Source organism: Petaurus breviceps, unplaced genomic scaffold, assembly GCF_028583685.1.
Source record: "Petaurus breviceps papuanus isolate PSGF00001 unplaced genomic scaffold, PetGlider_PUasm1.0 182, whole genome shotgun sequence".
Taxonomy (NCBI): Eukaryota; Metazoa; Chordata; class Mammalia; order Diprotodontia; family Petauridae; genus Petaurus; species Petaurus breviceps.
In genome coordinates, this window is record NW_027185786.1 from 6,579,588 (window position 1) to 6,598,366 (window position 18,779).

General features: G+C 46.0%; 1 protein-coding gene and 1 long non-coding RNA gene across 3 annotated transcripts; one reads left to right on the forward strand and one right to left on the reverse strand.

The window, feature by feature from the left end:
- Positions 1 to 2,081: 2,081 nt before the first annotated feature.
- MARVELD3 (MARVEL domain containing 3) lies at positions 2,082 to 18,652 on the forward strand. 2 transcript variants are annotated; one of them, XM_069087703.1, is made up of 3 exons: positions 2,082 to 2,834; positions 7,144 to 7,271; positions 17,812 to 18,652. In XM_069087703.1, exons 1-3 carry the CDS (start codon positions 2,188 to 2,190, stop codon positions 18,444 to 18,446), a joined length of 1,410 nt encoding a protein of 469 aa, XP_068943804.1. In that variant the 5' UTR covers positions 2,082 to 2,187; the 3' UTR covers positions 18,447 to 18,652. The 2 variants fall into 2 exon arrangements, with proteins under 2 accessions (XP_068943804.1, XP_068943805.1); XM_069087704.1 differs by lacking the exon at positions 17,812 to 18,652 and adding an exon at positions 12,643 to 14,576.
- Positions 15,743 to 17,802, reverse strand: LOC138160876 (uncharacterized). Its single transcript, XR_011168216.1, has 2 exons — positions 17,683 to 17,802; positions 15,743 to 16,284 (listed from the first exon to the last, which is right to left on the reverse strand). It is a non-coding gene; the product is annotated as an uncharacterized lncRNA (long non-coding RNA).
- Positions 18,653 to 18,779: the final 127 nt, after the last annotated feature.

Sequence of the window (18,779 nt, forward strand, 5' to 3'; positions counted from 1 at the left end):
AAAGTTGAGTAGTTTGAGTAATGGGTTTGAAAGATTATAAAGATAAAGAAAGACTTAGCAGAAAATATGGAAGGCAGATAAGGTATGGGGACAAATGGGGGACATCCAAGCCCCTCCTGTCCCTGGATAGTTGCTCTGGATTCCTTTGTGACAGCTTCAGATGGTTTAAGTATATTGAGAGGGTGTGAGGAAGTTTGTATTTTAAGAGGAAAGGAAAATTATGTAGCTTGATTTAAAAATTAATATCTCAATCAAATTTCAGATGGCCTTGTCCGAAGGCAACCAGCCCATACTCACCCCATTTTGGGTCATTTTCCTCCTACTCCTCTTTGAACCTTGTTTGCTTAAACTCCATGTCAGATTTGTCTCTTCTGGACTCCAGGTCACCCACTTCCAGGTGATTGCTGGATCTGTGTACCAACCCTTGTCAGAGTCAAAGATCTTTCACCCAGTGGACTTGGCTTGGGCCAAGTTAAGGATCCAGCCCCTTGAGCTTACCAGAGAGGCAGGGACAGCTGTACATCCAATCTCATCAGGAAGCAGTTTCCTCCTTTACCCCCAAAAAGTTTGGGTCCCATTTGTTTGAGGGGGGATGATGGGGTGCTTGTGTTTGGGCCCCAGTCCTAGGACTGAAGACTCAGTCAAAAGGCTGCACTAGACTAGAAAGTCACATGTGGCTTTAAGGTGGCAGGTTCCTAGCCCCTTGGAGCCTAGCTGAAATCAGAGCTTTTGAAAAAAAAATTCCTTTTACAGATGGTATGGTAGCCCAGCCAATGGCAGAAGGTGGGAAAAAGCTGCATGCAGCTGCTCTTTGAAGACTCGGGAAATTTCTTACTAGGAACTTTAAGATGAAAACTTAGGTCTATTTTTTTATTTTTTTTTGCTTTTTGGAGGGCAATTGGGGTTAAGTGATTTGCCCAAAGTCACACTTTGACAAGTATGTCAAGTGTATGAGGCCAGATTTGAACTGAGGTCCTCCTGACTCCAGGGCCGGTACTCTATTCATTGAGCCACCTAATCGCCCCAGGTCTAGTTTTTTTTAAAAAGTTGATTCGATTTCTTCAGGAATGGGCCAACTGTTTTGTTTGAATTGGCATGCTCAGAGGCTCTTCTTCATCTCTCCCAAGGGAGGTGTATACACTGTTTTGAGTCACCAAAGTATAATTTAGCCCACGGAACTTTGACACCATAGGTGTCACAGGGAGGTGTAAGAAACAGATGTGTGAGACAGAATGAGAGAAAAGGGAAGAAACAGTCCATTGACTAGGAGGCAGGGTGAGAAGGGAAGTGTGTGGCCCCCCAGATACCCTTTCTGAGGTGCCAGCTTCCAAGAGCACCCCGGGTTAATTTGTTTAGCCTGAAGTCCCTCCGATTTCTAGAGAACGTGTTACAGTTGTCTCCGTGTTTAGGGTAAAGAACACGGCCTGGGAAGTCAGGAACCCTTGTTCTCAGTCCTGGCTCTGTGATGCTTAGAAAGCAGGAAGCATGCAAGGTTTTCTTCTAAGATGGGAAGCACACTTGCTGGCCCTGGAAGGAATAGCTGTATCTCTCTCACCGGCCCGAGGGTGGACTGTCTCACTATAGCAGAAAGGTGTTCCCTATCCACCCCACCACAACCCCACCTCCAGTCCGGGAGCCAGTTCTAGGGAAGACGAGGCTACGTGGACTTCTGGTTAAAGGCTTAGGATTTAGCGCTGGAAAGGACATTAGAGATCAATTCATCTAACCTTGGTCTTACAGATAAAGGAACGGAGGTCCGGGGAGCTTTGTCAGTAAACCTAGGTCTGTCGATTCTAAATCCAGGAGCTTTCCCACAGTTTGAGTCTCTTCCCAGGTTAGAGTCGGAACAAACCACAGGGTGGCTTCGTTTTACCGAGTCGCAGCAAGGAGGGGCGGGAATCCACCACCTGGGGACAAAGCCCACCCCCACCTCCCACTCCCGGCTAGGTCTGGCCAAGCCCCATGGGATGGGGAGGGGTGGGCTGCTCTGTCCCTCCCCCACCCAGCCCCAAGCCGGGCCCCGTCTGGCACAGACTGTGCGCCTGCGCCCAGGTGAGAGCTCCCGGAGCCAGCCAACCTGGTGGCCCGCCCCGCCCCGCCCCTCTGGGCTTGGACACCTGCGCAGGCCACTTCTGGTTCGAGATTTCCTTCTGTAGCCCCCACGGGGCAGGGACCTGGAGTGAGGAAATGGAAGAGGGTCTGGAGGCTCGGGATTCCTGGGATTCCCGGGATTCCCGGGATTCCCGCACCCGGGACAGACCGAGGGACCGAGACCACCGCCCAGAGAAACAGCGGGACAGAGACGGTGGCGCGGAGAGAAAGCGGAACAGAGATCACGGCCCGGAGAGACAGCGGGACAGAGATCACGGCCCGGAGAGACAGCGGGTCAGAGACCACGGCCTGGAGAGACAGCGGGACAGAGACCACGGCCCGGAGAGACAGCGGGACAGAGAGAGACGGCGGGACCGAGACGGGAACAGACCTAGAGACCCAGACCGGGACAGGCGGGGCGACCGAGTTGGGGACAGGCAAAGGGACCGAGATCTGGAAAGAAGGGGGGACAGAGACCGGGACCGAAGGGAGAACAGAGACTGGGACAGGCGGAGGGACCGAGAAGGGGACAGAAGGAGCGATCGAGACCCCCGCCCCGACACACAGGACTGGGAGCACCCCCGCTCGAATGGACAAAGGGTTAGAGAAAAATCCCTCCAAAGCAGGACTCAGGACATAGTTTGGGAGAAGTACCGGGACAGAGCCCCGCCTCCCTGGCCTCCTCTGGGGGAAACGCAAGACACCTGGACCCAGAGGAAGACCGAGTTCGGACGGTCGGAGAGGTGAGCAGGGACTTGTGGTAGCAGTTGGGGAGCCCCTCGGTTCCGAGGGCAGGAAGAAAGGGAGCCCTTTTAGCACCTCCCTCCACCCCCTTCAGGATCCCAAGTTGTCCTCTTGGCCCTCCCGTAAGGTGAGGGGAGGAAAGGTTAGACCTGAATTGGGATGATACTCTGGGAGCAGTTTGGCCCTACCCAGGAGGACAGTTGGCCCCAGTCCAGAAGGTAACTGGTTTTAGAGGTAACTGATTCTTGCTTCTTCTTCGGGAAGTGTTTTTTTGCTGGCTTTCGTAGTAGGTGGCGCCTGAGTTTGGAAGGGGAAGCTACTGTCTTCTGAGAAGTCGAGTGGAGAGGGAATTTTGGCCAAGGGGATGAGGGAACTGCAGGAGGCCTGTTGGCCAGCACCCAGACCAGCTTTTTGCCTTTGTATTCCTAGCACCTCGCTTTGCACATAGTAGGTTTTTAATAAGAATTGGTTTGAGAGGCAGTGGCTCTGATTTTCCCAAATGAGCAGGAACTGCTTTTGCTTTTTTTTTTTAAACCCTAGAGCTGTACTGTGTCACAAAGTAAGACACATCTTATTAATAATTGCTTGTTGAATAATTATCCTGCTCTCTTGCAGCCAGCTCTTGGCACCAGACCTTGGATCCAGTTTCCTTTCCATCTGAAAACATCCTGTATCATTGGTAGCCTAACCCTATCCCTAGATTCTGCCAGGGCCTGGAGTTGTTTATCCTTCCTTCTGGAAGAGGACCAGTGACGTCAGGAAGTGATGTCTTGACTGGAAAATGAGATGGATTTAAGTGAGGCAGAGCTGCTCAAAGGAATCAGCCTCACTATCTCCTCCAGAGTCATCTAAGTCCAGTAGAAAGACTTGGGTCAGGATTTCTGACAATGACCCCCAGGGCCTGGTAACTCTTTGGGAAAGAAACCCTTAACTGTGCCAAAATTGTTCCAAAATCATCCTCACTGTTGCACCTGACTTCTTAGGCCTCGATAATATGTTAATACTTTAGTATGAGTTATTTTATGTGTTTGCCTCTTAACAGAAGAGGCAATAATTTAAACCCAAAGGAATGACTTTGGAATGGTAGAATTTTAGGTGGACCCCTTGAGGGAGATAGTTTCTGCAGGGGGCCTTTTAGAGATCACTTTTCAAGATATTGGTTGATTGTTGGCCTTCATTCTCAAAGAGGACCAGAATGACATCACTATGCCAGAGTCATGTTTCTATGTGTCAGACTGTGGCTGATCAGACCAATATGAGCTCAGAATTAGCCTGTGGGAACATTTGGGGTGGATTCTCCAAATCTGAGTGAAAGTTTTCTGACTGATAACTGAATGTATATCACTGGGCTCCCACACTTCTAATTCCATCAATCTCTAAGAGGGGAGAAAAGTAAAAAGACTTTGAAAATCTGGGAAAAGGCATAAACCTGTCATTTTCCCTTATCTTCCTTCCCCTTTCAAGGTGGGTTACCTCCTTTCTACATAATATTAAAACTTTTTCGGCAGCCCAACCCTACCCCAGTCTCCCCATTCATCTCTTTCCAGTTCTGTTGCTTATTATGAAGCAAGGAAGGTTGTATGTTATTATTAAACAATTATGTACTTGGCTCAGTGGATAGAATTACAGACCTGGAGTCACTGAGTACAAATCTGGCCTCAGACTTCTAACAGCTGTGTGACTCTGGGCAAGTCACTTAACCCTGTTGGTCTCAGTTTCCTCCCTCATCTATAAAATGAGCTGGAGAAGAAAATGGCAAACCACTCCAGTATCTTTGCCAAGAAAACCCCAAATGGGGACTTGGAGAGTCGGACCCTGCTGAAACGACTCAAACAACAAAAATGTTTATTAAGCTCTTTCTGTGTATGTGCAAGGTACCCAGAACACCAAAATCAGATAGTGCTTGACCTCAAAGAATTTGAGTTCTGCTGAAGGTAGGGAGCTGGGGGAGGGTGCTGGAGGAGAGTTTGGAGTACTCTTGTGGAAGGAGAGAAAGGCAGCGGGAGGCCAGAAACCCTGTTGAATCTTGAAGCTTAGAAAACCTGGAAGGCCGTAGTGAGGTGTGCCCCTGGTATCTACACTTTGGATAAACTGTTGATACTGAATCTTCTCAAACTTGCTCTAATCTGTAGAAGCTGTGCTACTTTGCTCCTCAGATAAGCAAACTTATCTTAAGGAAACCTCGTGCCCCAAACCCTCCCCCCTTACCACTTAACTTGGCCGAGTTTTATCCATTGACTCCCACCTTAAGCAATTTTGCATTGCAAATACAGTAATCTGGGGCACGTCTAGCTAAATGAACAACCTTCCTTTGTAATTCCCTACTGCTGAGAATAAAAGTTTAAAGTAGGTGGCTATGTGTGGAGGAGTGCTTTGGGGTTTGTACAGTGTCCCCAAACATCCAGCTAGTGTTTTCCAAAGAGTTATTCCGAAAGGAATGTGTGTTAGGTGCCTTGAAGTCAGCAAGCTAGCTTGGAAAAGGAGAGAGTGTGTGAGGACCCAAATACTTGAAACCCAAATATTTATGGTGTCTAAAACTGCTGAAGTTGAGCCTTTTTTTTTACTTAAACATTATTATCCCCATTTGGTAATTAATTCTTTGTTAATGATTGATTGGAACACCTCAGCCAAACAACCAGTAAAGAAGGGTGGGGAGAGAAATGTTAACTTGGCTAGCGCTAGACAGAATTGAAACTTGAAAATCAATTTTGAGAAGGCCAGATTTCTCCTGAGTGCAGTGTGGCAGCAGTTGCCCAAAGTCAGTGGCATCCCACAGGCCAACCAAGCAGTAAGAGAATCAGCTGAGGTTTAGAGGATTTACCGAGAGATGACCATCTGGTTACAGAGGAGTTGGGTCCTAGCTTGAGTTGAAACCCCAGACCTTTAAACCAAAGTGATTATTAGAGATAACTAGATCTGTTTTCCTCCAACCAGGATCTAGAAAGCAGCATCTAGTTAGAACATAGCATTCTAAGCTGTCTCGAGAGCAAGGGCTCCTGCCTCAGTTTCCCCTTTTGTAAATTGAAGAGCCTGGTCTAGATGAAATCTGAGGTCCCTTTCAGTTCCAACATTGTACATATATATTCTTTAAATCCAGCCTTGATGTAATCCATCTTGGAAACATCTCTGTTCTTCTTAATTCCGGGGTGGGCAGAGGAGAAGACTTTTGTCTGGGGCTAGTTCTCCTTTCTCATTTAAATTCCTTCCCCTATCTGGTTTCTACGCCCGGTTGGGTAGAGTTCTATTCCTGAAATGGATTTAACTCTTTCACTTACGTTTGCTGTTTGGCCGACATTTGCCAATCAATCCTTAATTGACAATTAATTAATTACCAAATGGGGATAACAGTGTGTCCCTCACTGGGTTGTGATGAGGATCACCTAAGATAATTTGGGAAATGCTTTGCAAAACCAGATTAAAGCTAGTTATTATTAACAAGCGTTTATCTGTGCTAGCTACTGTGTGCTGAACCCTGGGAGCACCAAGACAAAAGGCTTATGTTTCTAATGGGGGAGGTGTGAACATCTATCCACCAATCAGTAAAGTATTTATTAAATGCCTACTATGTGCCAAGCGCTGTGCTAAGTGTTGGGGATGCAAAAAGAGGCAAAATGCAGATAAAGACACACGAATGCATAACATGCCAAATCAGTAACAATCAGGAATTTGTGGATGGAGTGCTAGGCCTGGAGTCAGGAAGACCTAAGTCCAAATTTGGTCTTAGACACTAACTTTGTGACCCTGGGCAAGTCACTAAACCCTGTTTGCCTCAGTTTCCTCAATCTGTAACATGAGCTGGAAAAGGAAATGATGAACCACTCCAGTATCTTTGCCACAAAAACCCCAAATGGGGTCACAAAGAGTTGGTCCTGACTGAAAAGTGACTGAACAACAAACATTGGTAATGCTGTATTTTATGCACTTTGTAAAACTTGATTCCGGGAAGAGCCCATAGGCTTTACTAGACTGACAATGGACCTGTAACACACAAACAGGGTTAAGAACCCCTGGTATAGAAAGAGAAGAGAAGAGAGCCCAGAAAGGACAGAGCTTTGGGGGCTACCAAGTCTGCATGATGGGCGGGTGGTATAGAACTAGCAAATCTAGCTAGGGAGGATTCAGAGCCCTCAGTGAGGGAGGAAGGTGTTGGCTTCACCGAGGTGGCATCTGGCAGCCCATCGTTTCTCAGGGTTATTTCATCTGTTACTTCTATTCCTGGAACGTAAGGTGGTGCCTGGAGCAGTTTTATATTTTGACCCGGGCCTCTTCTCTTTTTGTTAACTGCCATTTTTGTTGATGTTGTTACAGTAATTACCCTTCGGGGAGGCCTCCGTCCTTTAGCCCATGGCCGGCAGTGGAAGAGGTAGAATACTACCAGTCTGAGGCTGAAGGCCTGCTGGAATGCCACAAATGCAGATACCTGTGCACTGGGAGAGGTGAGATGCTACATCCCATCACGTGGTTTGGAGTTGGGGAAGGGGACCACAGGGATGTGGCAGGATGTTGCTGGGCTGGGGAGAGAGAAATTCAGCTGGTCTTGCCTTTCAGTTCCCGAGAATTCATTTACTGAATGAGTGAGACAAATGTTCTAATGAAAGAATGCCTGAAACGTCATTGCAGGATTGGGGGAGAGGGCATACTTTTCTCCAAAAACAATGGCCTGGCTGCCCTGGAATTCAAAATAGTAGGTGTTTATTAGAGTACCTACTATGTGCCAGACATATCCTCCTCACTTAAATTACAGTGTGTCATAGGGCTTTGGATTTAGAGTAAAGAAGACCTGAGTTCACATCCTTCTTCAGACACTTATAAGCTGTGGGACCCTGGGCAAATCACAACCTCTCTGAACCTGTTTCCCCATCTATAAAAGACAGATACCATAGCCGGTCTACTACTGACCCCATAGGGTTGTTGAGTATTAAATTAAGACCCATGTAAAGCAGTTTACAAACCTTCGAGCCCACTGCATAAATAGCAGTTATTAGAGAACTAAGCTGCAAGCATCTCTGACTCAGGAGAGCCCTGGTAAGTCCAGGTCAAGCTAACAAGGAAAGAGACAGATGGACCTGCCAGTAAGTATCTAAGGCAGGATTCCAATAGGCCAGCATCAGCTACTGTATATCACCTATAGGCCCTGCTCTCACCAGAATGTGCTGAGTCTCATTTGAAAGAATCCAGAAAACTGATCCACTGATCATTTGATAGGACAGGGAGATGCTCTGTGATTTCACTGGTCTTATCTTAGTCACCCAAATGCTTTTCCACCGAAGTGAGTGCAGAAACCACGAGCCAGTTTCTGGTAGAGTTTCTGACCCTGCTTGCAATGTGGAAAATCTGGTTTGGCAGGTGAACTCTGAGATCATATGCCTTAGACAAGACTCTGTCTGGGCTAATTTTGCCAAGCCTTGGAACTGGGTACATGGGAGGTGAATGTTTGCTGCTTGAGGGGAAAGAAAGACATAATCAGGGTGCTCATGCCTAGAAATAAAGCCCAGGATCTTTAAGGCTGTGAAGAAATTACAAGATTATAAAAAGATTATAAAACCTTATAAAAGGGGGATTCCAGACGGTCTTCCAGTTACAGGCACTCCTTCCTTTGTATCAGAGACAAAGACAGGCTGAGGAAAATGCCAGCAAGGTTGGCCTTGTTGACCTTTCTGATGGAAATACCCGGAAGAGAGTCGTTACCAGTTAAAAAGATTGAAGGTTTTTTTTCCCTCCACTCTGACTCATTCTACCATGGGAAATGAGAAGGGCTCAGTTTCTGGATTGTAAACTGAACGTTAGACTCAGCGTATACCTGGCTTATCTTTGGTTTTGAGTTTAGAGATGAGGTTTCTGTCTGAGTTGGGGGCAGGGGGAGGGAGCAGGGCAGAGAGGGGAGGCAGGCATAACTAGAGGAAGTTAACAGACTGAGGACTATACAGAACCTTGGTTACCCAGAGTTGGCATAGATACACCAGAATGATAGTAACCACCACTAAGAAGAAAACTCCTGTAGGCTGTCCCCAGGCTTACAATAATGTCTGAGCAAAGGTTACCATCTGTTTCTTTATCCCAGGTCAAGAACTGGTCTTTCTTGACTAAATTCTTTATTGATTAGATAATCTCCCTCAGCAAACGTGGGAGGACCACAGACTTCACTGACTTTATAGTATCATAGACCTAAGATCTCAAGGGATCTGAGAGGTCATGGAATCCAACCCCCTCATTTTCAAATACAGTTTTTTTTTTTTTCAGTTATCAAGCACTTATTTTTTCTTCAACCTCCCAATCCACTAGAAAAAAAAAAACTTTGTAACAAATACGTATTATCAAGCAAAAAATATGCCCATACTGACTATGTCCAAAAATGTGTGTCACATCAGTTCATCACTTTCTTTGGTCTTCTGGAAGCATCTAATCCCCTCTTCTTACAGAGGAGGAAATCGAGGCTGAGATTTGCCCTGGGTCACACAGACAGTAAGGATTCAAACTCAGGTCTTCCCCACCTCCAAGTCCAACACTACTCACCCAGTACTAATTCCTTAGGAGGTCTTCATGTCTTGAGTTATGTTTATCTCTACAAAGTTAAGAGAGACTAGAAGGAATTATTCAGGATACTTGAGCCCAAACCCCATTTTGTCTACAGACCCCCAAACATCATAAACATCAATGTTTCTCAAACAGCTGGACCTGAAGAATCAAGCCAAATCAGCAAGTATTTATTAAGCACCAAGTTTGGCCAGGCACTCTGCTAAGTACTGGAATAGAGTGACAGGCATTTATAGGCAAAGACTTGGAGATGAGAGGAGTATTCTTGGCAGGAGGAGCAGAGCGTGAGTTATTCGGGAAGGCTGTTCAATGAAGGTGTGGTCTGGCCAGATGGACAGAGGGTAAAGAACTGTGAGAGGGGGAGAGACTGAAGATGCAAGAGGAAGGGGAAGGTGAGTATCTCAGAAGAGTAGAAGGAAATGGAATTGAAGGCTGGGGTATAAGAATTCGTTTTGGCAGTGAGGAAGGGACATGTCCAGCAGTATGTTGGTAGATGTTTAACAGTTGGCTCTCCACTGGGGGAAAATGTTTGCACAACACTCTTCAAAGTTTAACCTGCATTATCAAGATTTTTAAAGTCACTTTTCCAGGTCTACACAATCAACAAAACAATAAATCAGACCCTGATATACAGTATTTGCCAAGCTCACACTGAAAATGTAACAATCAGCTGGCTGATTTGAGCTAACACTCCTGGGTGTATCTTTCTCAGAGGTGGAACTGATTGAAAGTAGGTGAAACTACAGGGTAATTTTGAGGTAGAAAGAAGGGAAAATGAGAGAGATCACCAGAAAAGGTCTTCATCTTGATAGTGGATAGTATTTTTGCCAGGAGTGAAAGGGATTGGGATGTTCACTGAGGAGAATGAAAGTTTTTGAAGAGGTAGGGTGAAGGTGGATAGGGAGTCAAAAAGAGACAAATTACTGAGCAGTAGAGAGGACCCAACAAACTGTCTACTGGGCCTGAACAACATTTCCTTGAAATTTAGGATTTTAGGTGGGGTTCTTTTTTAACAGGAATCTGAGGAAGGAATTCTGATATGAAGCCATCCTTGCCGTGGAAGGTTTCAGGAGTTGGGAGTCCTGGGGCTTTTGTAACCAGAGGGAGGCCAATAACCAGGCTCCCCACTGTCAATGGCATCAGCTGATAAAATGCAAGAGACTGACATCTGAAGACATCATTCTGGTCTCAGACCTGCATTCCCCCTCATTTTATTTCCTTCACTTAATCCAGATGCTCCAATGCTGTAGGCTGTGAAGTCTCTGGTGACATGACTGAAATTAAGGGTCATTTGATTCATTAATATTAAACGAGGTTGAAGAATTCAGTCAGTGAGAGGAATTGTATATAAAATGACCCACTTCCTTAGGACTGCCAACCTTCCCTTCCTTCCCACGTTTTTCTTGTTAGGTCATGGCACTGGTGGCAAACACAGAAGATTTTGACCTCCTTTGTTCCCCCCTCCCCCCCATTACCACAGAGGCATCTGCCAATGGAATCCTCCCCTTGGAAACTTGTTCTAGAGGGAAGTACCTCATCTTTGACTCCGGGGTCTAGGGCCACCATTGATTCAAGACCTTTTTTCCCCAGTCTTGCAATGTAGAGAGGGCCATTGTCCAAGCGGTTAATTGGCCTTGAAGTTTCTGAAGGTGAACAATTTATAGGGTTAAAAACTAATAGGGGAAGGTTAGTGAATGGATATTGTACGAGGAATGAAGTGTGTCTTGGTTAAGGAATGTATAATAGCCATGGCCTTGTAGAAGGAACTCTAGATTCAAGTCAGGAGACTTTGGTTCAGAAATTTCAGCTGTGGCTATCTGGTCTTATCTGTAAAATCGAGATAATATTGGAGGTGGCAGGATGAAATGGTGGCTTGATAATATGCTAGACTTTGAGACAGGAAAACCTGAGTTCAAATCCTGTTTCAGATTCTTGTTAGCTGGATGACCTTGGACAAGTCACAGTTTCCCCTGTCTGAATAATGGGGATGGATAATAATAACACCTGCCTTGGGGTTGTTGGGAAGATCAAATAAGAACTTACCTAAAAGCTCTTGACCAACCGTAAATGGTCTCATAATTGCAAGTTATTATTACAACCTACATCTCAGAATTGTGAGGAAAGTAATTCCTAAGCCTTAGAGGGCTGTGTACATGTGAAGGATAATTTCCAGTCTGTTAAGTGTGCAAGGATCTAGACAGGCTTATTGTCCAGCATGGAAGCAGGATGTACAGACACATCTCGGTTCAGTAGCACATGGAGGCCTCTCCAGCAAAGTCATGAACATTTGGCTCTGTATTGGCCCTAGAATATCCTCCCTTAAATAAGATTGATTGGGAAGACTGGAGATCAGATGAGTAAGGTTACACTATCTTATTTATACACACACACATACATATATATATATATATATACTTATATATGTATACACAATGCACACAAACATACATACACCTTTATATGTATATAGACAAATGTGATTAGGCAGAAAAACAAAAACATTTTAGAGTTGTCTGGAAACAAAATAGCAAATAAAAGTATATTGTGCTTTTAATTAAAAATGTGGTTTTGGGGGCGGCTAGGTGGCACAGTGAATAGGGCACCGGCCTTGGAGTAAGGAGGACCTGAGTTCAAATCCTGCCTCAGACACTTAATGCAAAAACTAGCAGTATGACTTTGGGCAAGTCACTTAACCCCAATTGCCCTCCATAAAGCAAAAAAAAAAAATGTAGTTCTTTTTCTTATTAACAGCATTTTTAAAAGCTGTTTTTAAATGCATATTCAGATTTTTCTCTAGGCTTGGGCAGATCTTGTTTGTCAAACTGTGGCTAAGCTGGTCGGGCAGCAGTTGGGCATATATTTTCACAGGAGCCATAACACATAGAAATAGGAGACTGACTTTTTCTTCCTTATCTGAAAATGCCAGCACCTCCGGCTTTCCCACGTACATGTGTGGTTTTCTTCTCATTGGGAGAGGTGGTTCACAGCAGTCTTCCTGAACTTCTCATGGGTCCCAAGTCTTTTTGGTCCTTTGGAAAGACCTGTCTTTTAAGACCAACCTCTCAAAAATGCACCCCATCTTACTGTTTGTGGACTGGCTACCCTACATCTTCATCATCAGCTGCTCCTGAGGAAGCTTTGGCTGCCTGGGCTTTCGTGGGGGAGGTGGAGATACAAAGGCGGTGGTGTGAGCTGCATGCAGTGGGGGAGGTGACCTCCGTGTTGGAAGAGAAGCCTCACCTAGAACATAACTTCGCTTCTTGGTCTTTGCAGCCTGCTGCCAGCTGGTGAAGGTCCTGCTGAACTTGCTGATTCTGGCCTGTAGCTCTGTGTCTTACAACTCAACGGGGGGCTACACGGGCATCACCAGCCTTGGGGGCATTTACTACTACCAGTATGGAGGAGCCTTCAGTGGTTTTGAGGGGCCCGATGGGGATAAAGCCCAACAGCTGGACATCCAGTTCTACCACCTCAAGCTGCCCACGGTGACAGCAGCGATGGCCTATGGAGGGGGCCTCATGGCCTTCTCCTGTCTCCTCATTCTCCTGGGTGTCCTTCGGGTCCCATGGCATTGCCCATTGTGGCTGGTGATTGAAGCCATTTTGGACGTCATCATTGCTGGGAGTTACATCCCTGCTTTGTATTTCTATTTCTACCACCTCTCAGCTGCCTACAACTCTCCAGTGTGTAAAGAGAGGGAGACCTTGTACCAGAGTAAAGGATATAGTGGTTTTACATGTAACTACCACGGTGGAGACATAGGGGCTGGACTTTTTGCTGCTGTTGGCATCATTGTCTTTGCTATTGGGGCTGTTCTAGCCTTCAGGGCTTACAGAAGAGTCAGAGAGCCTGAAGAGAAGTCAGCAGAAGCCTATGAATTATAGTCTTTCATCAGCTGCTGCTAGATCTCAAAAACCTCTACCATTTTTTGGAACAAGCTCTCTATGGATGGGTGGAAATACAGCCTTCCCATGGAGAGACTGGTGCAAAGGGGAGAATGGAACAAACTTTGAATTCTCTTCCCTTGGGAAAATTTCCTTAGAAATCATTGCAAACCAAGACCTTCAGAGAGGTCTGGGCTACATAATGATATGCAAATACTTGGGGAGTTTCTCTGAATTTATCCAACTTTGTGTTCAGTAAAAGTCAGATACATTGAGACCATTGTACCTAATTTCTTTCAAATACAGCCTATAAGCAGAGGAATCTGGAAGTCCCCGTTGCTCTCCCCACCCCCACCATAACTCTGCTGTATCTTCTTGTATCCTTAATTAGTGAAACAGATGGTTTGTAGTAGAATAACATAAACTAAAGATTGGGAATGGGATTGGAGAGAGGCACCTTGGACTCCAAACAAATTAATCCCTGGAGACATTCATTCCCAGATTCCAGCTAGTGTTGATGAGCCCACATTGACTCTCAGTTAGGAAAACTAACCTGGTCATTATGTGAGAAACTGAAAGTGAAGTCCGAAATTCTGGAACAACTCATTATAACGTCACTGCAGGACAAGTCCAAACCAAAGCCTCCTTTGATCCAAAGTGATTCTGTGACCTCGTTGTACCTTAAATCTCATTCTTTGTACAAGTTTGTTCTAAGCAAATTCAATCATTAAAAATACAGATTTGCACAAAACACAAATTGGGGTCTGGGTGGCAAACTCTTCACCTACCAGAGAGACTCAGTAGAATTTCTTCAATAGTACAGTGCCAAGAAATCTGTTAAAGACATAACTGGATATAAAGATATGACTATAAAAGGTGCATTAATGCGCCCTTTTTGGGAACATGGTATGTAAAAGGATGGGCCACTAGGTGGTGCAGTGGATAGTGTCATGTCTGGAGTCAGGAGGACTCATCTTCCTAAGTTCAAATACAGCCTTTAGATACTTATTAGCTGTGTGACCCTGGGCAAATCACTGAACTCTCTTTGCCTCAGTTTTCTCATCTGTAAAATGAGTTGGAGAAGGAAATGGCAAACCCCTCCAGTGTCTCTGCCAAGAAAATGTCAAATGGAGTCATGAAGAACCAGACATAACTGAAAAACAGCAAATGTCAAAGGAAGGCACCTCTTTAAATGAACAGCTATAGAAGAAGCATCAGTGAGAAGACTAGCTATTAATGCAACAACAGAATCCCAATTTATCTTTTTATTCTAGGTCCTGCACTCTCCAAAGCTACTAAAGCAAGTCCTATTCTTTTCCTTCAGATATATGCTCCTTCTTTCCACCATTGGTGTGTTCAGGGATAGTTCATCTGATCTTGAAAGTTAGGCAGGGATACTTAACACTTACTAGCCATGTGACCTTAGGCAAGTCACTTAACCCCAATTACCCTGCATTCCCCCCTCCAAAAAGGCAAAAAAGAAAAAAAAAAGAAAGTTAGGCAGGGTGGGGTTTGGTTGGATGGTTAACTGGGAGTGGTAGGAGTGGTTACTAGTCTCCCATAAGGTGGACTTTGAGGATCAAATGAGGCAAGCCCCTTTATTGTTGCTGTATTTACCCATAATGCCACTGAAGTCCATAGGAGAGTTGGTGTTGGGGAATCATACCATTTTGGGGTCTACTTGAAAGTTGGGTTGCTTCCTGCTACTTTAAGGCATGTATAGATGAAATTGGTGCCTCGGAATGAAAGACTTAGGAGGTTGTTTTTGTTCTGTAGCAGTACACTCCTCCCTCTACCTACCCCATTTAATGATACAAGCAAAAGAGAGCAGTGAGAACACAGAAGACTCTTAGGAGTGTAGATTCAGAGGTGTTTGGGGCTTCAGTGGCCATCTAGGTTACATAAAAATGAAAGCTGAGACCCTTCGGGAAATTAGTTGACTTGCTTGTCAAGGTCATTCAGTTAATGGGTCAGAGATGTGATTTAAACTCAGTTCCTCCAGGCAAGGTAGCCTAGCTATTACTCTACATGTTGCTATCACATGTGACTCAGGACAGTGAATTTGTGTGTCAGTTAGCAGGGATTAAGGTTCTGTGTATGAATGCCAGTGGGTTTTAGGTGACCATATTCTATAGTGTCTTTCTGGAAAATAGTTCTCTGTCATGGTCGATAATTTATAATCATTCATTTTTGGTTCTGGATTTGAGTCCACCCCTCTGGGGGCACCACAGAGAGGAATCCCCAGATCCTTATTTGAACCCCAGCATTTAATTTTTAAATTTTTGTTCAGCTATCAAATATGAATGGTTCAGCAAAATAAGCACATCTATCTTCTGCACCCTGACTACATCACACACATATGTGTTACTGGTCTGTAAGTACGTGTAGAGGCTATTGATTAGTGTATTGTTAAGGAGATGCATGCAGCTGCTTTAACTATTTTCAGCATCGGATTGCACAGTATAATGAATACACTCACACCAGATTAGAATCATTATAACATTTATTCTGTACACAAGAACAATATAAAGCAGGATTAAAGAAATACAGGAATATACATGTAAAGATAAAGCCTAGCAGAATAATAGAAATATTTACACACATCACCAAATCGGGGGAATATCTGGGTCATGTGGCTGGGGAGTCCAGGTCCAGCCTCCAGAGTCCTGATTGGGAAAAGGTCCTGGGCAAAGCATGCTCCCCAAAGGTGAATTCTGAAGAGGAGGGGCATCTCTCCAGGTTAGATCCAGTTTTAGACAAAAAAAGCATTGGGTCAATTAATGAGTTTGTCACCAGAGCCTTACATGTCTTAAGAGGAATTAACTGCACTGAATGTGACTAACTGCAGCTCTAGACTGGGTCTGAATCCAAAGAAGCAAAATATCTGTGTTCAAAAGGACACGAGATGGATTCTGTCTGTTCCTAGAAGGGCAGCCGACACTTCCAGGAAGAGGAATTGGCCAATGGCGGGTTGAACTTTTAGTCCTGGGAACCGGGGCAAGGTGACTTGTTAGTCCTGAGAACTTGGCCCCTGTTCCAAAGGAGAAAAAACAACATATGTATTCATGTAGGCCTATAAAATGTCCTGAGAAGATCTTTAATATTTCATCAACCCTTCAATTAGTAAAATAGAAATTCCTTTAAAAGTGTTACTGAATCGATAGTAGGTTTTTGTGATAGTATATTTTTTTCAGTCAGTGGTTATGAAGGTGGTGGTTGTTTATAGTGGGAAGAGAACTGGACTTGGAGGCAGGCTTGTCACTTAGCTGTGTGAGGTCAAGCATGTCACTTAAAGTCCCTGAGTCAGTTTAATGAAAAGATGAGGCTCCGGAAGTACTCTTTGCAGTTCTCCATCAGCCCTATAATACCGGGACACCACCAGGTGGAGTCTGTGATTTGTTTTTTTACATTAAAAAGAAGTCTTCCTACTCAAAAATTTGCCGAAACCGTAGAGGCAGGATGGGGTGTCTTTTTTGTGAGGAGCGACAAGGAGGCCTGGATACAGCCTTAGAATGGGGTGTAAGGAGACGAGACAGGTAGCTACTGTATGAGTAGGTAAGACATACTGGTAGGGCATAAGAACCCAGGCTAATTCTCAATGTCAGGGGTAAAAATGGGTCTGTGGGTTGGTCTGTTCTCTCCCTCCCCCCCCCCCGCCCCCCGCCAGGGAAATCAAGTTCTTGCTAAGGTCTCCTTCCGCCTCTCATGAACTCTCACTGCACAAATAGGGAGGGAAGGATGGACAGGTGTACTTTGAGCCGGAGGACAAGCCTGCCCTCAATAAGTACTAGCTATCTCTGAATGCCACCCATACTCTTGAGTCACAGATTAGCCTGTTTCCGGTTTTCCTTTGCGCAGCCTGCCTTCCATGGCTGGAATACTATTCCTTCCACCTCCTAGAAATCTTTTTTGATTCCTCTAGTCCTCCACCTTCGAAATTATACGCAAATCATTTTTGTATAGCATCTAGGTGTAGTAGTGAATAGAGTACTGGACTTGAGAGTCAGGAAGACGCGAGTTTGAATCCTACTTCAGGCACTTAGGTAGCTGTGTCACCCTGGGCAAGGTTATTGAACCTCTCAGCCTCGGTTCCCTTGTCTGTAAAATGGGGATAAATCGTAGCACCTACTTCTCAAAGTTCTTGTGAGGATCCGAGGATATATAAAGTACTTTGCAGCCTTTAAAGTTCTATTTTACAAATGCCATTATTATTGTTAGTTTCTCCCCCCCCCCCCCATTCGAACATGGAATTCTTGGGGGCAGGGGCTGTCATTTATATCCTCAGCCTCTAGAACAGTGCCCGGCGCGTAGTAGGGGCTGTGTAAATGCTGGCTTTAGAGAAAAAGCCTTAGCTGCAGACCTCTTTGGAAGTCGGAGGACCTCAGTTTAGCTGCCGCCCTGAAAGCTCCCCCGGGGCGTTTTTAATTACCTTCATTGCAGCAGCTATTGTTTGCAGAGCGCCCGCCGGAGGGCTAGGCTTCCCTTGCCCCTGCCCCGGCCCCGCTTCTGCTGCTTCCGCTGGTCTCCTTAGTGGCTAACTGCGTTCTCCTCCTCCCAGGCGTGGTGCAGATAGTGGAGGTGATTCTGAACGGAATGGTTCTCACGTGCATCGTGGCCTCCTACTTCGCCCTGGCCGGCTTCAGCGCCGGCTTGGCGAACAGCGGCTTCGGGAGCAGCTATTACTCCCCCTTCGAGGGGACGGAGCTGGAGCAGGTCCGACAGCTGGACCAGCAGTATACGGTGCTGCGGGCGCCGCTCGTGTACGGCGGCCTGGCCGTCTCCCTCGGCCTCGGGGTCCTCACCATGGGAGTTTTAGTCCGAGGAGCCAGGAGCCCCGAGAAGCTGCCCGGGAAGTGGCTGTTTGTGGAAGCTGGCTTCAGCCTCCTGGCGGCGGCGGGCTATTGCGTAGGCACTGGGGTCTACCTTCACGCGGCTCTGCGCATCAACGCCACGGAGACGTGCAAAAAGCGGGAGAGGCTGTACGCCCGCAAGGGGCTCACCTGGATGAACTGTCAGCTGGCCGGCACGGACGGCGCCGCGGCCACCTTTGCTTGTCTTCTGGTCATCACGTACGGAGTTAGTGTGGTGCTGGCCATCCGCAGTTACAGGCAGCGGCGGCGTGAGGAGGCCGGCCGAAAGCAGCGCAGCCCGTGCAGCGGTGCGCCGGGATCCTGGGCGGCAGGAACTCTGTGAGAGTCTCCGCTCTGCACCCCTGCCCCTGACCCAAGCCCCCAGGTCTCACCCGCCTTTACAATTCCATGCCAATATTACTCCCCATTTTGAATCACACGAGAGCTGCAATTTTTGACATACTTGATTATGTACAAATGTTCCTTTTTAAGGTACTAGTCATGAAGGGTACTCAATAAATACTGAGGGGTTGATTGACAGATGAATAATTGCTGGGAAAAGATCACAAACTTCCAGAGCACACAGCTGGTCGTAGCATCGTTACTCCCATAAATCCAATAGAGTGGGCAGTGCTAGTCTTCACTCCAATGCTGACCGACCTAGTCAAGCCCTTCT

Coding starts and splice junctions, on each gene's coding strand:
- MARVELD3 (XM_069087703.1), top strand. CDS start 2,188: ATGGAAGAGGGTCTGGAGGCTCGGGATTCCTGGGATTCCCGGGATTCC. Junction 2,835..7,143: donor GAGTTCGGACGGTCGGAGAG/GTGAGCAGGGAC, acceptor ATGTTGTTACAG/TAATTACCCTTCGGGGAGGC. Junction 7,272..17,811: donor ATACCTGTGCACTGGGAGAG/GTGAGATGCTAC, acceptor TCCTCCTCCCAG/GCGTGGTGCAGATAGTGGAG.